Below are 22,848 nucleotides of genomic sequence, written 5' to 3'. Positions count from 1 at the left end.
TATGATTATTTTTGTCTGCTAATTTTAACAATTTTTACATTTTGAAAATATCAGCTGATTTTTGAGCATTTTAGTTATTACAGAGAAGAGTTTTTTCTTCCTTTCTGTTGGTTTAGGTTTTACTTCTGCCTTTGGGGCACAGAGTTTACTGCTTCAGTGTTAACTTGAATAAGAGAACTAATGAATTATATTGCAGAAAAGGAACTAGATTTGGGTTCAGGGATCCTGGTTTTGAATATTAGAATCTCTTTGGCCATGGACAAATTTTTTAAGTTTCTGTGGAATAGATTGGAGGCCTTCTAACTTTGTAACTTATATTTTAAGATTCCTTGGGCTGTGACAAAAAATAATGGCTTAGAAAGGGGAGAGATAGAACTAAGAACTGTCCTCAGCCTTATCCTTGAAAATTTTTTGTTTGTTTGTTTGTTTGGTGAATTCCAGACAAATGGTACTACTTGTTGTTCCATACCCAGTACTTTTGTCTTCCCTTTGTATCACTTTGCACAGGCTACCCTCCCTTCTCCCCTCTTAGAATCTCTAATTCCTTTGAAGATTTAATTTAAATGCTGTTTCTTCCATGAAAACTGATCTTTCACCTACTTTTGTGCATATTGTATCCATCCCTCTCATCACCCCAAATTACTTTGTATATAATTTACATTTATTTTGTTATGTACACATTATGTTTCCCTTCACTAAAATATAAACTCCTTAAAAATAGGGACTGTTTTCTTTTTTGACTTGAAATCTAGTACCTGGAACACAAGAGGTGCTTAATGAATATTTGTTGAAGTCCTTGACTGAAAGCATATGATGGATCACACAAAGTTGGGAAGAACAGATAACAGGTTGGAACACAAACAGTTCCTGACTTTTTGATATGGTAGGCTCAATCTAGCAAGATTGTACCCTTTCCCTCCTTCAGATTTGTATGGGGAAAGGGTACCAGGTAAAGAGATGGTAGAAAATTGAGCAGAGAATAATAATTTTGAGGTGGAATTATTTTGTACTGAGAAACAGCACTAACAGTAACAGAACTAATCAGATAATTGTCCTTTTCTTATATTGATGTTTTTAGAACAAAACATAAAAAGGACATGGGCCAACCTGTGACATCATTATCCAGAAACTTCCATCTAGGAAATAGCCAACCCAGTTATCCTGCTCTGAGTGGCCAGTAAACATTGTACTTTGCACTTTTATAATTAAAAGTCAAGAAAAGTAACTTGTGCACTTTACAGATGCACTGATGTACTGTGAAATATTTCCTTTACCTCCATCCTTTCATACTTTTTTGAATGCCCCCTCAATGAGTTAGTGACATAGTGACATCAATACATTTCTTTATAACCACAAAACATAGTGGTTTTACCTTCAGAGGTTCATTTATCACTTTGGCTGTTTCTTTCCATGTGTGTTCTTTTCTCATTCTGAGGAAAGGGCCTACTCTATGACTGAATTGACACAAGCAGTGGCACAGCTGAGTGAAACTTAAGTCTCCAAGTCTATTGTACTTTTCATTAGACTATTTTAAAGTATAGTCCTTAAAGTTTTCTTCTAAGGAAGAGACTTTTAAATGAAAATAGATATTCAATTGGAAATAGTATCTTTATGGGAAGTAGTATTGGAATTACTTCTACTATGGGGTAAGCAAAAAATGCTTGAATAAAGTCACTAAGTTCAAATACTCAGAGTAGGTTGTCCCTTCTCTCTGGGAAGTTTAAAACAATTTAAAACTTTATTTAAAACGTCATTTAAAACAATATTAAAGCTACTTTTCCCTGTAAGATTTTCTGAAAGGGCAACTGGGTGGCTCAGTGGATTGAAAGCCAGCCCTAGAAATGGGAGGTCCTAGGTTCAAATCAAGCTTCAGACACACTTCTCAGCTGTGTGACCCTGGGCAAGTCACTTAACCTCCATTGCCTAGCCTTTACCTGCCTTAGAATCAATACAAAGTATTGATTCTAAGATGGAAGGTAAGAGTTTAAGAAAAAAAATTTAGGGGGAAAAAAAAGATTTTCTGAACTCCCATCCCCTACCCCCTCATTATTTTTGAGTAATTATGAAAGATAGTAGCTTTCTTCTGGGAGTGGAAGCAGAGAGTAGACAAAGCAGTCAGTTTTTGCATGAAGCAGAATATGTTAATAAAGTATTTAATGATATGTCAAATCTTTTTTTTTTTGAAGAGAATATATTATTATTATTACAAGTCCTTTTAAAGTCACTTTTTTTTTTCTGTAGCTTGACTCATGGTATGTCATTTTAAATGGAACTGTAGAAATCAGTTATCCTGATGGAAAAAATGAAAGCCTCTGCATGGGAAATAGCTTTGGAATTATTCCTACTCTGGATAAACAATACATGAATGGAGTTGTGAGGACCAAAGTAGATGACTGTCAGGTAAGTATATCGAAATATTCATGACTAGGAATGTTAATTGATTTAAAATGGCTGAGCAGACAGCTTTTTGTTCCTTGAACTGTTAAAAAAAAGCTTTATTTAAATAATTGAATTGAAGAAGTTATGACTTATGAAAGGAAAAGTACAATTTGTAAAGCTTGGTTCATAGTGTTTACATATATGTTTAGTTGGATTATTCTGTTTCCAAGTTAGTAAATAAGAACCTGTTACTTATTGGCTAGCAACAGCACTTTCTCCCCCTTTGTTTACCAGGAATTAGATATTTACTTCTGGTTTTTATATGATATTCTAAATTTATTGGCCTTTTAATATTGGGATTGTAAATTGTACTTGAACTTTAGATAGTAATTAAGGGAGCTGATTGAGAAAAACCTTATATCCCTGAATTTTTTACTATCATGGTTTGTTTTGCTTTGGGTGAATGATAATATGTTTATATACTATTGGTTTATTAAATGTCTCCATGTTATTCTTTGGCAGTTTGTATGTATAGCCCAGCAGGACTACTGGAGAATCTTGAATCATGTAGAAAAAAATACCCATAAAGTTGAAGAAGAAGGAGAAATTGTTATGGTACAAGAGCACAGAGAGCTGGACCGTAGTGGAACTCGAAAAGGGCATATTGTCATTAAGGTAGATTGTGTTTTTTTTTTTTAATTAAAACCCTTACCTTCCATCTTGGAGTCAATACTGTGTATTGGCTCCAAGGCAGAAGAGTGGTAAGGGCTAGGCAATGGGGGTCAAGTGACTTGCCCAGGGTCACCCAACTGGGAAGTGTCTGAGGCCAGATTTGAACCTAGGACCTCCCATCTGTAGGCCTGGCTCTCAATCCACTGAGCCACCCAGCTGCCCCCATGTGCTTTGTTTTTTATGAAAAAAATCTAGAGGAATCATTAATTAGTGCCTACTCTGTCAGATTTTAGAGATGAAGAAACCAAATCAGTAGATCTTGTGTCCTTTTTCAGATGTCGTGATAGTAAGACAAGTGACTTAACCCAAGACTGTACAGCTGGTCTCATTCTTATATCCATTCCTGAACTTCTTCTATTGTACCACAAATTTTGTTTTTGCTATCACTATAGAGAAAAACACTAAAGTCCTTTTGAACTACTTTTCATATTGGGCAAAATTATTGAGGTTTTAATCACTAGAATAGTAAATGGATTTTGAGAGAAAAGTTTCTTGTAGTGTGATAAGAATTTACATTTTTAATAGTAAAATACAGTTATATTATTGCTATTTAGCTTTGTAAGTCAAAGGATTTCCATATTTTTGTTTCCCCAAAATTAATATCAAAATACATTGATGGTCAATTAATTACTGATTCATTAAATAAATACTGATAGTGATTAAGAATTAATTAATTGTTCGAATTGTGCAGATGCTTTATGCAAATTAATCCATATTAAAATTCAAAAATCAATCAATACGTGGAAGCAATGCTATATCTGCTTTTGTAGTTCTTTCAGCTTTTGAGGAAGCATCTTAGAATATAGCTTTTCTTAGTCTTGGTAGGTGAAAGTAGACAAGAGTTGGCCATCATCAAAGTTGTAGAGTTTGTGTGTTTTGTCTTTTGCTTTTGCAGTTTCTTCATTCTCTACCATCTTGTATATGTACCCTTTTCCTTGTTTGGGTGACCTTTTAGTCACAGGGAAGCAGAGTTCAATCAAAATAAAGTATTTTTTCCCATGTTAATTGATAACATATATAAAACTCATTTAAGAAATATTTAGAAGATTTTGGGAAATACTGAGAAATCTTTTTAATTGACTCTATCACTGAAGAATTACCTTAGTCTCAGAGTAGGTTTAGGAGGAGTGAGCCATAAAGAGGATGAAATCCCCTTAAGGCATTTCAGGCCATTTAGAAATAGGTAGGTAGATATTTTGGGTGAGGCAGAAGGGCCCCTAAAATTGTAAGTCTCTAAAATTAATTCAGTTTGCTGATTCTTTTTTTTTTTTAACACTTACCTTCTATCTTGGAATCAATACTATGTATTGGTTCTAAGGCAGAAGAATACTAAGGGCTAGGCATTGGGGGTTAAGTGACTTGTCCAGGGTTACACAGCTAGGAGAGGTCTGACCTCCCTTTTTTAGGCTTGGCTCTCAATCTACTGAGCCACCCAGCTGCCTAATAATGATTCATTTTTTAGGGTGACTTGGGGAGTGATACGTCTTTCATCCTGGAGCACAATTTAGCCTTCTTCCTTCCTATGTACTAACCTTAAACTACCCTCTTCTTTCTCTTCCCTCTACCAGAAGATATAGGTAGTCCAAATTTAAAAACACATTCCTTAAAAAGGACTGATTTACAAAATTTCCTTTGTCTTCCTTTTACAAAAACTTCCTAAAATGGCATAGCCTCTCCTTTCTCACACCATGAAATTGCTATTTTGCAAATATTTAGGGCTTTTAGAGAATCTGTGAATTCAGAAGTGTGGAAGAAGAGGAACAACTGAAAAAACAGATTTTTAAAGAATGAAGCATTGTCCTGACCTGCACTTCAGAGTAGGAGATGCTTTAATGTTGAGCTTCTGATAGCTTGAGTTAAACTATGCACAGATGGGAGAGGCATGTAGATATGTACATGATTAAGAACATTGCTTATAGGAGAGTTTGTTCTGAGAAACTAACTTCATGCAACTGAGTTTAAAAAAAACACATCTTTGGCATTAAGACATGAAATATTAGAAAGCAATTTACTTATTTATATGTTTTTGTTCATATTAAGCGTTTTTAATATCTGAAGCTACTACTACATCTTATTGTACGTAATGGAGCAAATTTCCATGTCTCCTTTATCATTTCATATCCTTCAGTCTTTTCAAAAAATCTACATGTTTCTAGAATATATTCTCCTTGTTGATAACTTGATATTTGTATTTTGTATCATTTGCAAAAAAGACATGATTATGTCATCATTTGTATTTGTGTCAAATTTGAGGTGGTGATAGTAATATAAAGCAGATTGTTTGTACCCTTTTTCCTAGAAATATTTATCTTTTTATTTTTAGGCAACACCTGAACGACTCATCATGCATTTAATAGAAGAACATTCAGTTGTGGACCCAACTTACATAGAAGATTTTCTGTTGACATATAGGACATTTCTTGAAAGCCCTTTAGAAGTTGGGAATAAACTATTGGAGTGGTTCAAACTTGACAGCTTGAGAGACAAGGTTGGCTTTTAAGAAAAGATGTTAAAGTGTCTATTTTTGAATGTTGAATCTTGATGTATTTGTGATTTAAGTCTAATATACAATTAGTTGGGGATCTAAATGTGAAATGATCTTTACTTAATTTTTATATCATCAATGTTCTCTGTAAGAAGTTGCTGTCATCATTTAGATTTTAATTGTAATAATACTCTAGTGTAGACTGCCTTTATACTGTGCAAAACTAGCATGTGAGATTGAACATTATTGGAATGCAAAATTGTATGATGACTTGAGAGTTGTAGTAACCGCAATTTTTGAAGAAAGAGCAAACTGTTTTTTGAAGGTTCAAATATGGTGTTTTGTTCCATTTTTTAAAGGCAGAATGAACTCTGGGAAAAGGATTTTTAAAGCCTAAAGAAATCAGTTTTCAAAAGCGTATATAACTAATTTTTTAAAAGCACAGACCTCCTCTATGCCCCTAAAAAACACTTTTGAATGATTACCCCCAAATACTTAATTTTTCTAAATACGAGAGTTATGTAATCACTTGAAAAGTTATTTCAGTAAAATGTTAAGTGCTTTCAGAATGCCTTGTTTAAAATTATCTCTCAAATATTTTTCTCCATACGAATACATAAATTAGAAATACTGTTTTAATATAGCTCATTGCACTGTGTTAAATAATATATTAATAGGCTATTATCCCCATATAATACAGGGTATGTTTGTACTTGTAGTGAAATAGAAGTATCTTAGCAATCTAAGTGGGAAATGACTTATTTTAGGAGAAAAGAATTTGATTCCTGATTATCCAGGTATGCTTTTATTGTTAGGTTTTAACATCACACATTCTTTTACTAAAGTTTTGTAATATTCATTTCTTATACATTAAAATTTAGAGAAGATTGGTTGCAAAATATGCCATTTCATCACAATAAATTTTCTATAGGAGCTTAAATGGGTGAATTTTAAGCAGATCACAAAACCAACAGTTTTGAAATATTTAACAGTGTATTTATTGATGAATTAAAGGAATCCTGGAGAATAAGTAACAGTGTACATTACTAAAGTTGCTTTTGATATTAACCTTCTTCAATATTTTAAGGAACCCAGTTTCCATCTGCTAATTTTTAACTTACTGAAGGAAAGCATATAAATGGGCCTTTTTTTTCTTTGAAGATCCTATTAGTATTACTCAGAAACAAGGAGAATATAATCCTTTTGCTTCATATTTATGTTCTTAAACTGCATAATTATACTACATATAATGTTAATTACAGCAGCCTGAAAGCATGTTGTGGTTCATTTAGGAAGCCAGTCTTGTAGTCAAGACAACTTGGACTCTACTCCAATTTTCTCACATATATTAACTACAAACTCTTTGCTTTAGACAAACCTTTTAAGATTATGATTTATAGAATATTTGCCAGCCCACTGTTGTGGGAAAAATTTGCTGATTCGGATTTCTTGATACATGGGAAATATTAGCTTCAGAGTAAAAAGTTTATTTTCTTTTAAACCACACAGCTTACATTTTTATAGAGCTTTAAGGTTTTATAAAGCTCTTACCTCTTTAAAAGCAAAACAAACTTTGAGGTAGATAGTGTGATTATTATACTAATTTTGCATATGAAAAACTATAGAGTGAGAAGTTAGGTGGTTTGTCATTGATCATGTAGTTATTATGAGTTTGGGGTACCATTTGACCCCACATCTACAGCCTCCTAAGTTAATGATTTTTCCAGTATGCCAAAATAATATGGTACTCTATCCCCCATGGTTTTTTTAGATGGCTTAACAAATAACATGGATTTAAAAAAAATGTATTAGTAGTGTGTCTGTCAGTCAAATATAACGCATTTAAACATTTTATGTCGTAAGTTTACCCATATCATCAAGTGAATGCTGAATGCATTTCTGTCTAAATTTGACTTCCATTTTTCTGGTTTTTGAGTCGGAATCTAAGATTTGTCCATGATAGTCTTAACCTGGCACTTTTTGTATATTCCAAAACTGATTTGGTCATTTGGCTGTAATGTGGCCTCAGACACTAGCTGTGAGACCCTGGACAAGTGACTTAATCCTGTTTGCTGCAGTTTCCTCATGTGTAAAATGAGCTCAAGAAGAAGATGGCAAACCACTCCAGTGTCTTTGCCAAGAAAATCCCCAAAGAGATCATGAGGAGTTGAACACAACTGAAACAACTAAACAGAAGCAACAAATTGTAGACACAATTGGGCCGGGGTGTATTTCTCTGTGTTTTCTACAGAAAAAAATAATTGCTTTACAAAAAGTTTTTGAAAATTTGTTCATTGAGAGAAATAAACTAATTTCTTCACTGTTAACATGTGTTAGCATTCATGTTGCAATGGGGATTTAAAATAATTCAGTTTTTGTTAATTTTGATCAATTTGCTAATATAACTTTTATGAGAATTTAGTGAGGAAAGTTCTCTATCATAATCATATATCCTTGTTTTTCCTTTTTATATACAGGTTACACGAGTAGTGCTTTTATGGGTAAATAATCATTTTAATGATTTTGAAGGAGACCCTGCTATGACTGGATTTCTAGAAGAGTTTGAAAAAAATCTAGAAGATACTGTAAGACCCAAGATAATTTATATATTCTAATTTTTTATTTTTTTCCTTTGGAATTTAGTTTTTTCTTTCTAGAATACCAGTTTAGTTCATCTGATTTAAGCTCTATACCCACAACCCACACCCACATACCCTGTAGTTTATGACAGCTTATTGCTATTTAAACACTTTTTTGGGATTATCCATGAATACCTCTAGGAACAAAATAGATTTGAGAGTACAAAGATTATAATATAGGTTGTTCACATTGATAGCTATTTTTAGTAAAGTAAGTAAAGTGGTGGCTTCTAAAAATTAGAATCTATATTACATAATTGGAATGGCTGGTGCATTTTCTTAATTCAGCTATGTTATTTCTGACAAGCACATGCTATTTGTTTACCATTGTAATGAGTATTATAACCAATGATGCCAAATGTAAGCATAGGATTTAGAACTAGAAAGAACATTAATTGTCATTTATTCTAACCCTTTCATTTTACTGACATAGAAACTTCAGTCCTAGCACCACATAGACCATAAATAATAGTGCCTAGAATCTGATGCTTATCCTTTGAAATTCAGTACTATTTTCCATGATATCATACTAGAAAACATAGGTCATAAACCTTAAAGATATTTTTATCTGATTCAGATGATCAGACTTACATATGTAAAGTCATCAGAGAATAATAGTTAAGGACTAAACTGTTAGGTCATTAGGCAGTGAGCTTGAGGAGAGTACTTTAGAGTAATCTAGGGAGAATTCATTCAGGATGAGATTTGAACTTGACTCCAAATAGGCAGAGGTTAGTAGAGAACATTTTGTTTTTAAGAGCAAAGACCCAGAGCTAAGAATGCTTAAGGTTTTTTGTGAGTCCTGTCTTTGGTAGATAGTATATATTAGATCATATTAGATAATTGTAGTAAAAATGTATTTCTTCCAAGAAAGAATTTATTAGATTAAATTTAGAAGTCATCTCAGTAGTTTTTGTCATCTGATTCTGTGACTTTAAGATATCTCCAGGTGATTTTATCCCAATATTATGCACATATGAATTGATACTATTTCATTTATTATTTTAAAAATTAAAATTACTCTTGTATTCTCAACTTTAAACACCAAGTAAAGGAACAAAAGTAAAGTTCCATTTATTTTTTAATAAGTTTCTATGGATATTTTCTGTTAAGTCACTGTAGTATCTTAGGACATCCACCCTCCCCCCAAGCCATTTTCCATGATACGGTGTTTTTTGGGTCAGGAAAAAGATACACTGAAATAGATACACTGAAAAAAGTCCAAAAACATATACAAGGTATTACAGTTATGAACCTCCATGAAGAAGGAGGTTGGTAGTATCTTCCCATAGTTCTTTCTGAATCCTTTTTGCTTTTTATAATATTTATTTTTAATTTTTTTGCATGTTATTGTTCTTTCCATTTACATTGTTATTGTTACTCTTTATACTTGGCTGTATTTACTCTGTGTAAGTTCAAAAGGATTATCCCATGTTTCTATATATTCATCACACATCATTTCTTATAGCTGAGTAATATTTCATTACCCTTATGTATCACAGTTTGTTTAGCCATTTTCCAATTGGTGTGTACTTGTTTCCAATTCTTAGTTATCACAGAAAAAATTGTCATAAATTTTGGAGTGTATGGGGACTCTTTCCTAATTAATGGCTTCCTTGGAATAGAAACTCAGTTATGAGGTCTAGTTTAGGCCATTTTAATCACTATATAATTTCAAACTGCTTTTCAAAATGATTGCACCATTTTACAGTGGAACCAATGATATATTATTGCATATTTTTCTAAAGTCCCTCCAAAACTTACTTTTGCTATTTTTTGCCTTTTTTACGTCAGTTTGCAAAGGTTGGTTTTCAATTGTGAATCTCTTATTATCAGTGATTAGAACATTTTTAAAATATGGTTGTTGTGAATGTTGTGAAAACTCTTTGTTCATATCCTTTGAACTTTTTTTCTTTCATTGAATGGCTATCAGTTATATATACCTATATATGTAAGTACATATGTATGTATGTATGTACGTATGTACATACGTACGTATGTATGTTCGTATGTATATGTATTTATTAATTGTTTATATACCCTAGATATCAGAGAAATTTAATACATAAAGGTTTTTTTTTTGTTTCATTTCACCACTTCTTATGCTGGATGCATTAATGTTGTCTGTTCAGAAGCTTTTCAGTTTGAAGTTCTTTTCTACTGCAAACACTATTATGTTCCTTTAGTTTAATCATTTTTTTGTAGTTGTTTGACAAATTATTTTATTAATAATCAAAAGAATTTCACATCTATACCAAAAAACAAGATAGCTTTTTAAACTTGTTCCAAGACATTATAAGGTATATATTGCAGTCTATCACAACTTCAAATGGGGGACAATATTACCACCTTGGCGGTAACAGGAAGAGATGGATATTAAATGTTACCACGATAACTAAGACTTTATCAGTAACCAGAAAAGATACTTATAAACTGACAACCCAATACCTTGAATTAACATCTCACCAAGAGGATAAGTCTATTGAAATGTACAGCAACAGAACAGCCCCTTCTTGGGATTCATATTCCACTTCAAGTATCAAGTCACTACTAAGCTGTCCGATTCTAACATGTGACTTTTATTTATTAATTTATTAATTTTTTAATTTTTATTTGGTCATTTCCAAACATTATTCATTGGAAACAAAGATCCCCCCCCACCCCCCCAACCTCTCCCATAGCCCACGCACAATTCCACTGGGTATCACATGTGTTCTTGATTCAAACCCATTTCCATGTTGTTGGTATTTGCATTAGAGTGTTCATTTAGAGTCTCTCCTCAGTCATATCCCCTCCACCCCTGTAGTCAAGCAGTTGCTTTTCATCAGTGTTTTTACTCCCACAGTTTATCTTCTGCTTATGGATAGTGTTTTTTAGATCCCTGCAGATTCTTCAGGGACATTGCATTGACACCAATGGAGAAGTCCATTACCTTCGATTGTACCACAATGTATTAGTCTCTGTGTACAGTGTTTTCCTGGTTCTGTTCCTTTTGCTCTGCATCACTTCCTGGAGGTTGTTCCAGTCTCCATGGAATTCCTCCACTTTATTATTCCTTTGAGCACAATAGTATTCCATCATCAACATATACCATAGTTTGTTCAGCCATTCCCCAATTGAAGGGCATCCCCTCATTTTCCAATTTTTGGCCACCACAAAGAGTGCAGCTATGAATATTCTTGTACAAGTCTTTTTCCTTATTATCTCTTTGGGGTACAAGCCCAGCAGTGCTATGGCTGAATCAAAGGGCAGACAATCTTTTATCGCCCTTTGGGCATAGTTCCAAATTGCCCTCCAGAATGGTTGGATTAATTCACAACTCCACCAGAAATGAATTAGTGTCCCTACTTTGCCACATCCCCACATCCCCTCCAGCATTCCTAACATGTGACTTTTAAGTATACCACTCAGATTCTGTTTTAAGTCAATCGATACCAAAAGAAAAATTATAAAATGCCATCTCAAGACAATCTGTTCTTTAGAGGCCACTTATATTCAAGTGACTACTTGTCAAAAGGACCACTTTTCTATATGATTTCCTTAATTTGTTTGCACTGTGTGGTGCAAATAAAGGCAAGCCACATTCACATGACTTATAACAGAGCTTCCTGGAAACAGAAGTTTATTGTAGAGATTTCTTCAAATTTACTATAATCTCCAATGAAAGTGTTTTAAAATTCATGCACAACCCATTCATGCACAGACATCAATGTCTTATAAAATCTTCCAACAAAACCAAGGGTGTAAACCTAGTTTAATCAACTTTTTAAAAAAGAAAATAGCTGCACTGAAAAACACTTCAGTAGTTGATAATGAACTCTGAGGCTCTGTATTCCCCATTGACTCTAAAGTAACAAAAAATGGAAAAGGAGAACAGTCTAATACTCAATGTTTAAAAAAAGGCATAAGATTACTCATGGACCTTGAATAATACAGTCCTTGCCATTAGCTCAGTCAGTTCAATGCTGATCTATCTCATGTATTGCTAAGATATTTGTAGACAATCGATTCTCATCACACTTTCACAATAAAACCTTGCCATCTCTGCCAACAGAAAATTGCACAATATACTATGGCAATGATATAAATGAAAAGATTACTAAAAGGAAGTTGAATTATGAAAATGGAAAAACCAATGGCAGACCAGAGCAGAATCATACCTCCTTCCCTCATGGCAAAGGGTCCAGGAAACTCTTGAGACAGAATTTTGTACTTGTGTCAGACACAAGCCCTTGTGTTTATTGCCTTACCTTGGTAAAAGGGAAAGCTCAATCTGGGAGGGTAAGTGTAGATCACTGTGACATAACCTATCTGAAAGAACAGTATTCAAAAATCTACACTTCAAAAAGGCTCTTCTACAACAGAATTCTGGATGTTCTCTGCTACATAAAAAAGTAGACTTTTAAAAAGTCATTAACAAAAAAGATTTGTTTTTTTGGTAGAACTTTTTAAAAAATAAAAATGTATATATTTTTAAAAATTTACTTCATTAAATGTTTTCCAATTACATGTAAAATTTTTTTAATATTCTTTTAGTTTTGAGTTCTGAATTCTCTCTTTCCTGCCCCTCTCCCACTCTATATCACTTCCTTAAATGGATTTCACTATTAAATAATCAGAATGAAGAACTTGCTGCATTATAATTACCATATAAGATGATTAAAGCCTTCCCTAGAAAAATATCATAAGATGGGAAATATCCAGACTGTACTTATTTGTGTTGTTGAATTTTTTCAATCATGACAACAGTCATCCTCATAAGCACCTAGCCTACCAGAAACATTCACAAAACCCTGCTCACTCCTTAAAGTCACTATGCATATTATTGCACAAAACTAAAAAGCTATGAAAATAAGAAATCTTTCGTGGCATTAAACAATTTTCTTAAGTGCCCACATTTTAATAGGTAATATGAGAGTTCCATAGAGCAGCAACTCATTAACAAATTACAGTGCCACACACTACAAAAATAGCTTCCACAAGAGCAAATGTTGAAACAGTGAGTATAATACCACTTTACTTTTTACAAGCCGAGTACCACTTAGTTACATTCTCCCAATTAATACCATTCCAGATTGCTTTTAGATAATCTGGTCTAACATTTTTATATTGAAGGTAATAAGTACGTTCCCACACATCAATTCCCAGAAGAGGAATAAGAACTGTTGTTCCTTGCAAAGGATCCTGATTGGAACAAGCTGCAATCTATAGTCTTCCCTGCGCCTTGTTGAAGCCAAGCCAACCCCAACCTGAACCTTGAACACCAACTGACACAATTGTCAACTTCTCCTTATAATTTTCAAAAGAACCCAAATCACGTATGATGGCTTTCATCAATTCCCCTTTAGGTTCTCCTCTACCATTTTGGCAAAGGTTTGTTCAGAAAATCGTATGATTGATACGACCACCACCATTGAACCATAATGCAGGCTGGAGAGCTACCTGAGAAGTAACATCACCCTTTTCCAGGGCCTCTTTATATTTCTCCTCTGTAGCATTCAAGTTATTCACTTAAGTGGCATGATTTTTGCTGTGGTGCAGTTGCATGATCTGTGCATTAATGTGAGGCTACAGTGCACCATAATTATCAGGCAATTCAGGAAGGCTGTGCCTTTGCCTGGAGCCCAGACATCCCAAAGCCAGTACTAGCTTACTGGTCCTCCTGCTCATCACCCCGATCATCATGGCCCGAGTTGTTGCAGCCACCTTCCCAAAGAACCCACTTTAATACTTTTTTTTTTACCCACTGGCTATCTTCTTCTCACCCATTATCTTCTTGTTTGATGGTCTCCCTTTCTTCCCCTTCAGCCAGTCGTATTGTTAAATTTCATTTTTTGTACTTTCCAAAAATACTTCTCTTACTCTTCATTTTTTATTTATTCTATACCTTCATTCTCTGATTTATGATCCCTTTCCTCTGTATTCTTCATGCTATCAAAACTTCCCAGGTTCCATTCTAGGCTTTTCCCTATATGCACTTTCTAGCCATTGCTTTGTAGGACTAACTATGTGAATTCACCTCATTTTGAAAGCAGTGGCTGGTATTTAAGAGTATACTTTCTTATGGGAGGGTCCCTCCTACACTAGGTCTCCGATTATTCATCTTACAAGTGATCCTGCCTTGTTGACTGTTTTTTCTACATTTGCCTGGAAATTCTCCGGAGTCCTGCTCTTCTCCTTTTCAAGGTCCAATTGCCCCTGGTTGTCCAAAATCTTCCTAGCCTCATGCAGCCCATATCTCTCTTTACAAACAGTTTGCAGTTTTTTTCACTCACAGGAGCATTCATTGGAATCCCCTCTCATCTGCAAAGTTAGGTCTTCTTTCCTCTTTTTAAAAAATCTTTCCTTCCTCTTCCTTATCTATTCTTGCAGGTTTTTCTCTTTCTGAGACTTAAGAAATCACTTTTTCCTCATTACTAGCCCTTGATTCTTGGCTCGTTATTCCTTCTACTCCTCTTTTTTCCCCCAGTGGGTGTCAAATATTCTTGTATTATTTGAATTTACTTTCCTTTGTATTTGAGGGACTTTTCTCTGATGACCTTCTGAATTGAATTATTGAATTAACCACTATATGTCTTGGAGTTTGTAGCTTCAAGTTTTTATATTTTTTCTAGAGTAAATCTGTGAATTCTTTCAAATGGAATTGTATTTTCTATATTTAGAAGTTCTGAACAGCTCTCTTCTGTTACATCTTTTTTTTTTTTAATACTATGCCATGGGTGATAATACCTATGATTCTTAAGTTACTTCTTCTGAATTAATTTTTCAATTCTGTGTATTTGTATTCTCAACCTGTTGTGCATTTTGAGTCTTTGATAAGACTTGCCATTTGCCATTGTAGATTCAGGTTTTTCTATGCTGCTTATAATTTTTGCTGGTCAGAACATAAATACTACTTTAATAATTCTCATTTCTCTTCAAACCACTCAGGAATACTGTATTGTATTTCCATATTTTCCTCAAATTTTACAGTTCCTCTTTCTTATCAATTGTTGGATCATTTTCCTTTATTTTGCAGCATTCATAGCTAGCTGAATTTGTTTACTAGTTCTTAGGTCATATTTCTTTTTGTTGTTACTTTCTTTTCTAGAGTTCATATGTATTTATATTCAAGGACTTTGAATTTTCTTCCTGATATCTGGACATAAAGATAGTTAAAGTTGCTGTATCAATTGTGTACAATTTCTGTTTTGGAGAGGTTTGAAGAGTTGGGAAGGTCAGAGACAGGGTCTGTTTTATCTCTTTGTTCATATAATTCAAAAGTCTTCATCGTAATTTATTCTTAAGCATACTTGCGCTTCTTTTATTTTATTATGTCAGTCAGTGAGTCACCTAGCATTTGTTAATACTTTACAGTGTGTCAAATATTGTGCTTAGTTTTGGAATTAAAAGCTTTAGAAGATATCATCTCAGTAAGAAGGCCCAACAGTGGGACTCTTCCAGAAGGTTTTATTTGAAGGAGTCTAGGGAAGAAAGTAAATATTGAAGGAAGCCAGAGAAGCCCAGAGAGAGAAAATACCAGACATGGGGGACATGCACTCAAAAGACACACATGGAGTATCTTGTGTGAGGAAAAGATAGTGGAGGTGGGTTAAAAGTACATGACAGGGTTGGTCGAAGTATGAGAAGTGTTTGTGTGAAATGTAAGTATGCTGAAAAGATAGGAAGAATTCATGTTGTGAAGCATTTTATACGGTAAGGAGAAACATTTTCTATGTTATTTCGAGAGAAGAGGGACCCATTGGAGTTTATGGAGGGGGGTGATTTATGTATATTGAGGAGTTAAAGTTGTAGACTTGGGTAACAGCTGGATGATGTCTTTGACATATAGAAGGGAAAGACAATGAGTTCAGTTTTAGGCATATTTAATTTAAGATGTCTACAAGATATGCCATTTAGTATGTGTAGCAGTTGAAAATATGAGACTGGAAGTTAGGAGAAAGGTTATGGATGGGTACATAGATTTGAGAATCAAAATAGAAATAGTTCAATCCACAGGAGCTCATATGGTTACCAAGTGAAATGGTATAGAAGGAGAAAAAGAGGGCTTAGGAAAGAGCTTTGGTGGATATGCAGAGTTACTGGGTATGACCTGAATGAAGATCCAGCAAAGGAGACAGATAAACAGTTGGTAAAAGAGGAACTAGAAGAGAAAACTTGTCATGAAAGCTTAGAATAAAATAGTATCAAGTTGAAGAGGATGATTGTCAGTACTAAAGGCTGTAGAATATAAGGAGATTGGAGACTTCTGAATTATATGAATAAGGAAAAGTTAGGAAGCCAGGAAGGAGGAGGATGGAGAAAAGGCTATTAGATTTGGCAATTAGAAAATCATTATAAAACATTAAAACATTATAGGGCATATGATCAATAAGATGGAAGACATTTTCTCTAATCCTCATGACTGCCAAAGCAGAAACTATATACTAAAAAGTAAAGCACCTCTACCTGTCCCCATGTTCTAGGTAACCTACCTACCAAAGGAAGGTAAAAATTATAAAAACTGATGCTTAATTCTGATTTTCTCTGCATCCCCTCCCTCATTGCTTACTGGTATTCCAGCAGCACTATAGTAACTGATTCAGTTCATGGACTTGCAGTAACTCCCTACCTCACATGCTCTACCAACTTAACCTCCTTTTAGTATCTGGAGATCTAAGCTCTAAATTGCAGAAATTTTTTGAGGCTTTGAATAGTGTTTTCCAGCAGCATTATGTACTACAGTGGAGCTTGGCAGTAGAGCAAAGAAAACTAGAGATCTGTAGGAATGTGTAGGAACAGAGGCAATCGGGGGAGGAGGTAGCTGGGATTAGTAGAGAGTTCAACAGAACATCCTCATCTTCCTTTTCCCAGTGTTATAAGAATACCAACTCCAAAGAGTAGAAATTTGACCAGACTGTGATAGTAACACCATGGTGGTACTTTTTACCACTGGACCAGAGAATTGAAGAAGAGAGGGAACAAGAACAGGGCATTGTGTGGTAGCTGTGTGGCACTGCATTAAATTTGAAAGAAGGAACCTAGCATCAAGCTGCTGCCAGTCTTCCCCCAAACCCCTCCCCCCCCCCCTTCAGGGGTTAGAGACCTAGTTTGGTAAATCATGGGAGGCAACAATTTGGTCCAGCATGGGAGGAAACTGAGACACTTTGAGATCACGTTCCCAGGGAAAACACCTACAGAAGAGTCAGAAAGTGAGCAATAGAATTTGCCCTAAATATTTCAGGAGGAAGAAAACTCAAAGACATCGAGCATTAAGCAGATAAACCAACATAGAAGATGAACATCAAAAGGAAATAGGCCTCCAAATACAGTAAACTAGTTTAGGCATCTATGAATAAATGGTGCAAAATATAGACAAATGTATAATACCTGACGTAGAAGACCCTATGGATTTTTAGGAGAATTTGGAACAACATATTATTATTACTGAATTATGTAAAAAAGAAATGAGAATTGCTGGAGCAGAATTTGAGGCTTGCATAATAAAAATAATTCTGAGTAGAAAAATTTGAGTCTGCAGGTGCATGTCTTACTGAAAAAACCAAGAGAGGATGAGTGATTGGGGAATGCAAATACCCAGAAGTGAAGGACAATTTGGAACAATAGAAACAAAAAAAGTAATGACATTTAAAGGAAAAAAATTAAAATCTTTTTTATTCAAATAAAACATTGATCCAAAAGATCTATTTTTCCAGGAGAGAAGATAGTTGGGCATAAAATCTTTCTTCAGATCTCTAGTCTCAGGCTCCCATGTGACCCTTAGTCACCTGTTCCTGTCAATCACTTCGAGGTTTGCATTTTTCAGTTTTTGCAAACCTTTCATCCTTTATCACATTTAGTATGCATAGAAACAATCAAAGGATGATAGGTCTTACAGAACAGTAAGACAGGTAAAAAAATCACGAACATTATATTGCAAGAAATAATACAAAATTGCCCAGAAGTTCCAGACACTGAAAACTGATTGCCAAATGAGACAAATATAATTCTCTTTCTCTAAAATTTTAAATGTAAATGGATTACATAAACCAACAGAAATTTTAAAAGTGATACATTGAATAAGGAAACAGAATACCACAATTTATTACTTGCATGAAACATATTTAAAAATAAAGACTTATTCAAAATAAAACAAAATTATTATGTATCCAGTGGGTCCAAAAAAGCAGGAGTTATAACCATACCAACTGACAAAACAATTATTCAAAAAACAAGAAAGGAAACTTATGCTGAAAAGAACTATTACGCTAATATTAGTAAAAAACTTCTGTGCTCCTCATGCTTAAGTATCCAAATTCATAAATGAAATATTATTTATAAGAATATTATATACAACATTAATAGATATATTCTCAGTCTCAGTTTTGGATGAGGCTAACTGAAAGGTAAATGGAAGGAAAAATGAAGAACTGAACAAAATGTTGTCGAAACTAGAGTGAAGTGATTTAGTACATTTTTCTGGATAGTCCTTCAAATCAATAAACATTTCTCAGCATGATTTGGAACTTTTCCAAAGTTTGACCATTGTAAGGGTTAAAATAAAAAGGTTGGACGAAATATATAATAGTGTGGTTGCTGAAATTATTACTCAAGTCAATATGACTTTTTATGGTAATTTATTTACAAAAAGAGAAAGAGTGAAAGTAAAGGGTAATGAGAGATAGTAGAGTAGATAAATATGTTTACCTGATTCAAACCAGGCAGGGCTTCAGAGGCCCCAGCAAAGGAGGCCCAGAAGTTAATTAAACAAGGATTCTAGCCACAAGGCTGCCTCCAAGACAAGGGGCCTCTCTGGAGGATGGTATCTCCGGAAAAGCCAGGAAAGCCCACGTGGTAGTTCTAAGGGAAAATTGAAGAGCAGTCCAAGGTTCCAAGCCAGAGCACCTTCAAGGTCAAGTTCTAAGATGAAAGAGCTGCTCACAGGATGTTCTTGCCACTTTTACAGACCCTTCCTTTCATCACTGCCTGTACCTTCCTTCCACTTTACTTGGACCAATTGCCATAGACCAATGGGGTCTTTAACACTGAAATCCTGAATTACTCATTAGTGATTACTAATTAATTAGTTATTAATTAACAATGATTAGTAGTAATTCATTGAATCAAAGAACAAATCATAGAAATAGTTAATATGTGAAAGAAAATGATAGTTATGAAACAACATAAACTTTCTGGGATATAGCTAGAGCAGTCTTCATGTGAAAAATCATATCTATATGAACAAACAATAACAAAAAAGATTAATGAACTAAATAAGCATTTAAAAAATTAGAAATTCAAATTTAAAGTAAACACAAAGGAAATACTAAAAATTAGAAAAGAATTAGGTAAACTGGAAACCCAGAAATCCATACAAATGATAAAGCTAAAATCTGGTTCTTCGAAAACACTAATAATCAAATTGATAAACCTTTAGTTAGTATGATTAAAACAGCTGAAAAGTCAAATCAATAATATATCAGATGAGCCAAACCAGAAGAAAAAAAAAACCCAAAAAACCCAGAACACATGCAGAATTGCATGCTAATAAAACTGAGACCTAAAAATGTAAAATAACCACTCTGAAAAAAACAAGAACAAAAAACCATCCAGATAGAGATCTTCAGCCATTCTCAGAAAGAGTAATAGAATTAATTTACAAGGAACTTCAAAAGGGAAAAAAAGCTACCTTGGTATTATGGGTTTTATGGGAAAATTTTATCACATTTTGCTAGAACAGTTAGTACCTGTTGTTTGCAGATTATTCTCAAAAATTGAGAAAGAAGTCATTTTCTAAAATCCTTTTATGAAACATCATCCTATTACATACTAAACCATGGAAGAGTAAAACACAAAAGCAAAACTATAGACCAATCTTTAATGAATATTGTTTTAAAATTTTAAACAAAATTCTGTCAATCCTTTCTGGTGATCGGCTTATTTTGAGTGGAACATGACATTCTGGAGAGTAGAAACCAAACACATTTGCTTATTGAAAGTGTAGAGTTACTGAAACCAAAATGTATGATTATTTCAGTAGATACAAGTATAACACTCATGCTAATATTTCTACAAAATATGCAAAAAAATTTAAATTTTAATATAATAAAACCAAGCATCTATCTAAAATCAAAAGCAGGTATCATATGCAATAGTGATACACTAGAACCTTTTTCAATAAATATGTGTTATCTTAGGACCAACATCATACACTATATCCCACAATACATTATAAGTAAATCTGTGGCTTTAATATTGAAGATTATATGGCAAAAAATACAAAGAGAAACAGATCCTATACTTCTTATAGCTCTGGGTAGGTTATGCATTCTTAACAAAACAAGAAATAGAGGCTGATCCCTTATTGGTAGATCTGTGAAATTATACTATTTTGGAAAGTAGCATGAAATAAGCAGTATATAAAATACTATGCAACTGCAGATAATGAAAATGGAAAGAACAGCCACACACAAAAATATCCAAAAACTATAGCAAAATTATAAAGATCAAGCATGATGTGAAAGAAGAGATTTAAGAGAATACTTTCAACTCACCTTTTTCAGAGTTTAGAGTTCCATTAAATGTTGTACATCGTGTATGTTTTTGGACTTTATCAATGCATTGATTAGTTATGTTAATCCCACCCACACTGCATTTTCTTTGTTTTACTTAATAGATATGATTTGTTATTTGGGATAACTTTCTGGGAAGGGGAGGTATACTGGGGAACATTATTATGAAATAAGATCAAAAGCTGTAATAAAAATTATTTTAAAAGGAGGTCATTGGTAGCTTTGATAAGAACAGTTTTAGTTTAATGATAAGGTCGAGAGAGGAAGTGGAGGTACTGATGGGAGACAATTTTCTCAAGGAGGTTAGTCATGAAAGAGAGAAGAGAAGGATATAGGATGAGAGCTAGCAGGGATGAATAAATCAAGTGATTTTTTTTTTTTAATTATTGAGATGGTAGTGTTTCTGAGGCAGCAAGGAAGCAGCTAGTAGCTAGGGAAAGACTGAAATGGGAGAATAAGGAGAAAGGCAGTCTTTTAGAGAACATTGAAAGAGAGAGGAACAAAGCTGCATGGTGGAGAGGTTTTCTTTGGGAAGTAGGAGGGGCACCTTTTCATATGAAACAGTGATCTGGTAGGAAAGTAATATATAATGACCAAATATGAAACAATACAACCTCTTTATGTTTTAAGGGAAAAATACAGTTTTCTATTTTTATTTACAGAAAATGAAGGGGCATCTCCGTTTATTAAATATTGCCTGTGCTGCAAAGGCTAAATGGAGGCAAATTCTTTTGCAGAAGACTTCCCGGGAATCCCCACTTTTTTTCAGCCTCAGTGGAGGAAGTGAAGGGTTTGGTATTTTTGTGGAAGGAGTAGAACCAGGCAGCAAAGCTGCTGAAGCTGGACTTAAACGTGGTGACCAGGTAAAAAAAAATTATGAATAATTTTTCAAGTAATAAAAATCTCATAACTTGTATTAGGTATAATAATAAACACATATTTTGTGAAGTTACTTTTATATCAAAATTAATTTTGTATATGGTGGCAAAGAGCAACATATAATACCTTTGGCTCAGATGATCCCTGACATTGTTTGATCACTTCCTTTCTCACTTCTTGCCTTTCTTCATCTTATCACTTCTTTATTCTCTATCCTCTCTCTTTTTCCCCCTCTGTTTCTCCCATCCTTAAAAATGTTTAATCAGTCTGTAAAATTTTAGCATCATTTCAAAAGAATTTTATATTTTAAAGAATGTTATTCAGCTAGCTGTTGCAGTAGAATGGCAGCACAAACTCAATAGTTTGTCTTGTGGTAGCAGCATTATGAGGTTCACGTTTGTTTAGAATCACAGACGCTTCCTCTAGTGCTGGTTATTGATAGAGATTATGGCCACTTGAAGAAGTAGAATAGGGAGTCCTCTGTGATCCATTCATTTACTGCTTCTATATAGATAGGAGCAGTGGTAATGAAAGAAATTTCCATTGATGCTCCTTTGGAGTAAGCCAACTAAATTAAGTATTTCTCTTCAGTTACAGTAACAGTGGCAATCACTGTAAGGTTTCCAAAGCTTTTTACATAAGTTATTTCATTTGGCCCTAATAATGACTCTATTTGTCAAGGTACTATTCTCTTCCTTTAACTTATGAGAAAATGGAAGCTGAGAGAAGTGGAATATCTCTCAGGCTCATTAGCTAGGAAGAGTCTGAAGCAGGGTTCCAAATGAGATTAATATTACTTTTAAGTCCATCGTAACTCTTTCAAATATTTTGGTATTTTTGGTTATTTCTTTGAAAATGTATACTTAATATGATTTAGATTCTTAAGTATTTTTAAAGCACTTTGCAAATATCTCTCATTTTCACAACACCCTTGGGATGTAGATGCTATATTTCTTTTCATTTTATTGATTAGGGCAGTGATGCAAACAGGTTGAGAAACATAGCTAGTACATTTCTGAGTCTATATTTGAATTCAGATTTTCCTAATTCCAGATTCAACATCCACTATGCAACCTTACTGTCTCATATGTTAACAGAAATGCACACAGATTAAGTTTATTATGCTGCACAATTTAGGATTATTAGCATTTATTACTGCAATTTTCTTTTCATTTGATTACTA

General features: G+C 33.8%; 1 protein-coding gene and 1 pseudogene across 5 annotated transcripts in view; one reads left to right on the top strand and one right to left on the bottom strand.

Moving 5' to 3' along the window:
- The window catches only part of RAPGEF6 (Rap guanine nucleotide exchange factor 6), a 285,799-nt gene that overhangs the window by 184,479 nt on the left and 78,472 nt on the right, over nucleotides 1-22,848 (top strand). For all 5 annotated transcript variants that reach the window (XM_007473406.3, XM_007473405.3, XM_016431778.2 and 2 more), the window contains 5 exons: nucleotides 2,242-2,400; nucleotides 2,902-3,054; nucleotides 5,435-5,599; nucleotides 8,074-8,181; nucleotides 21,449-21,649. In XM_007473406.3, the coding sequence (XP_007473468.1) occupies nucleotides 2,242-2,400; nucleotides 2,902-3,054; nucleotides 5,435-5,599; nucleotides 8,074-8,181; nucleotides 21,449-21,649 (786 nt within the window). The remainder of the gene's footprint in view (nucleotides 1-2,241; nucleotides 2,401-2,901; nucleotides 3,055-5,434; nucleotides 5,600-8,073; nucleotides 8,182-21,448; nucleotides 21,650-22,848) is intronic.
- Nucleotides 13,115-13,797, bottom strand: LOC103095404 (superoxide dismutase [Mn], mitochondrial-like; annotated as a pseudogene).

Source organism: Monodelphis domestica, chromosome 1 (genome assembly GCF_027887165.1).
Source record: "Monodelphis domestica isolate mMonDom1 chromosome 1, mMonDom1.pri, whole genome shotgun sequence".
In the NCBI taxonomy this organism is placed as follows: Eukaryota; Metazoa; Chordata; class Mammalia; order Didelphimorphia; family Didelphidae; genus Monodelphis; species Monodelphis domestica.
This window is presented reverse-complemented; position numbering and strand designations above follow the sequence as displayed.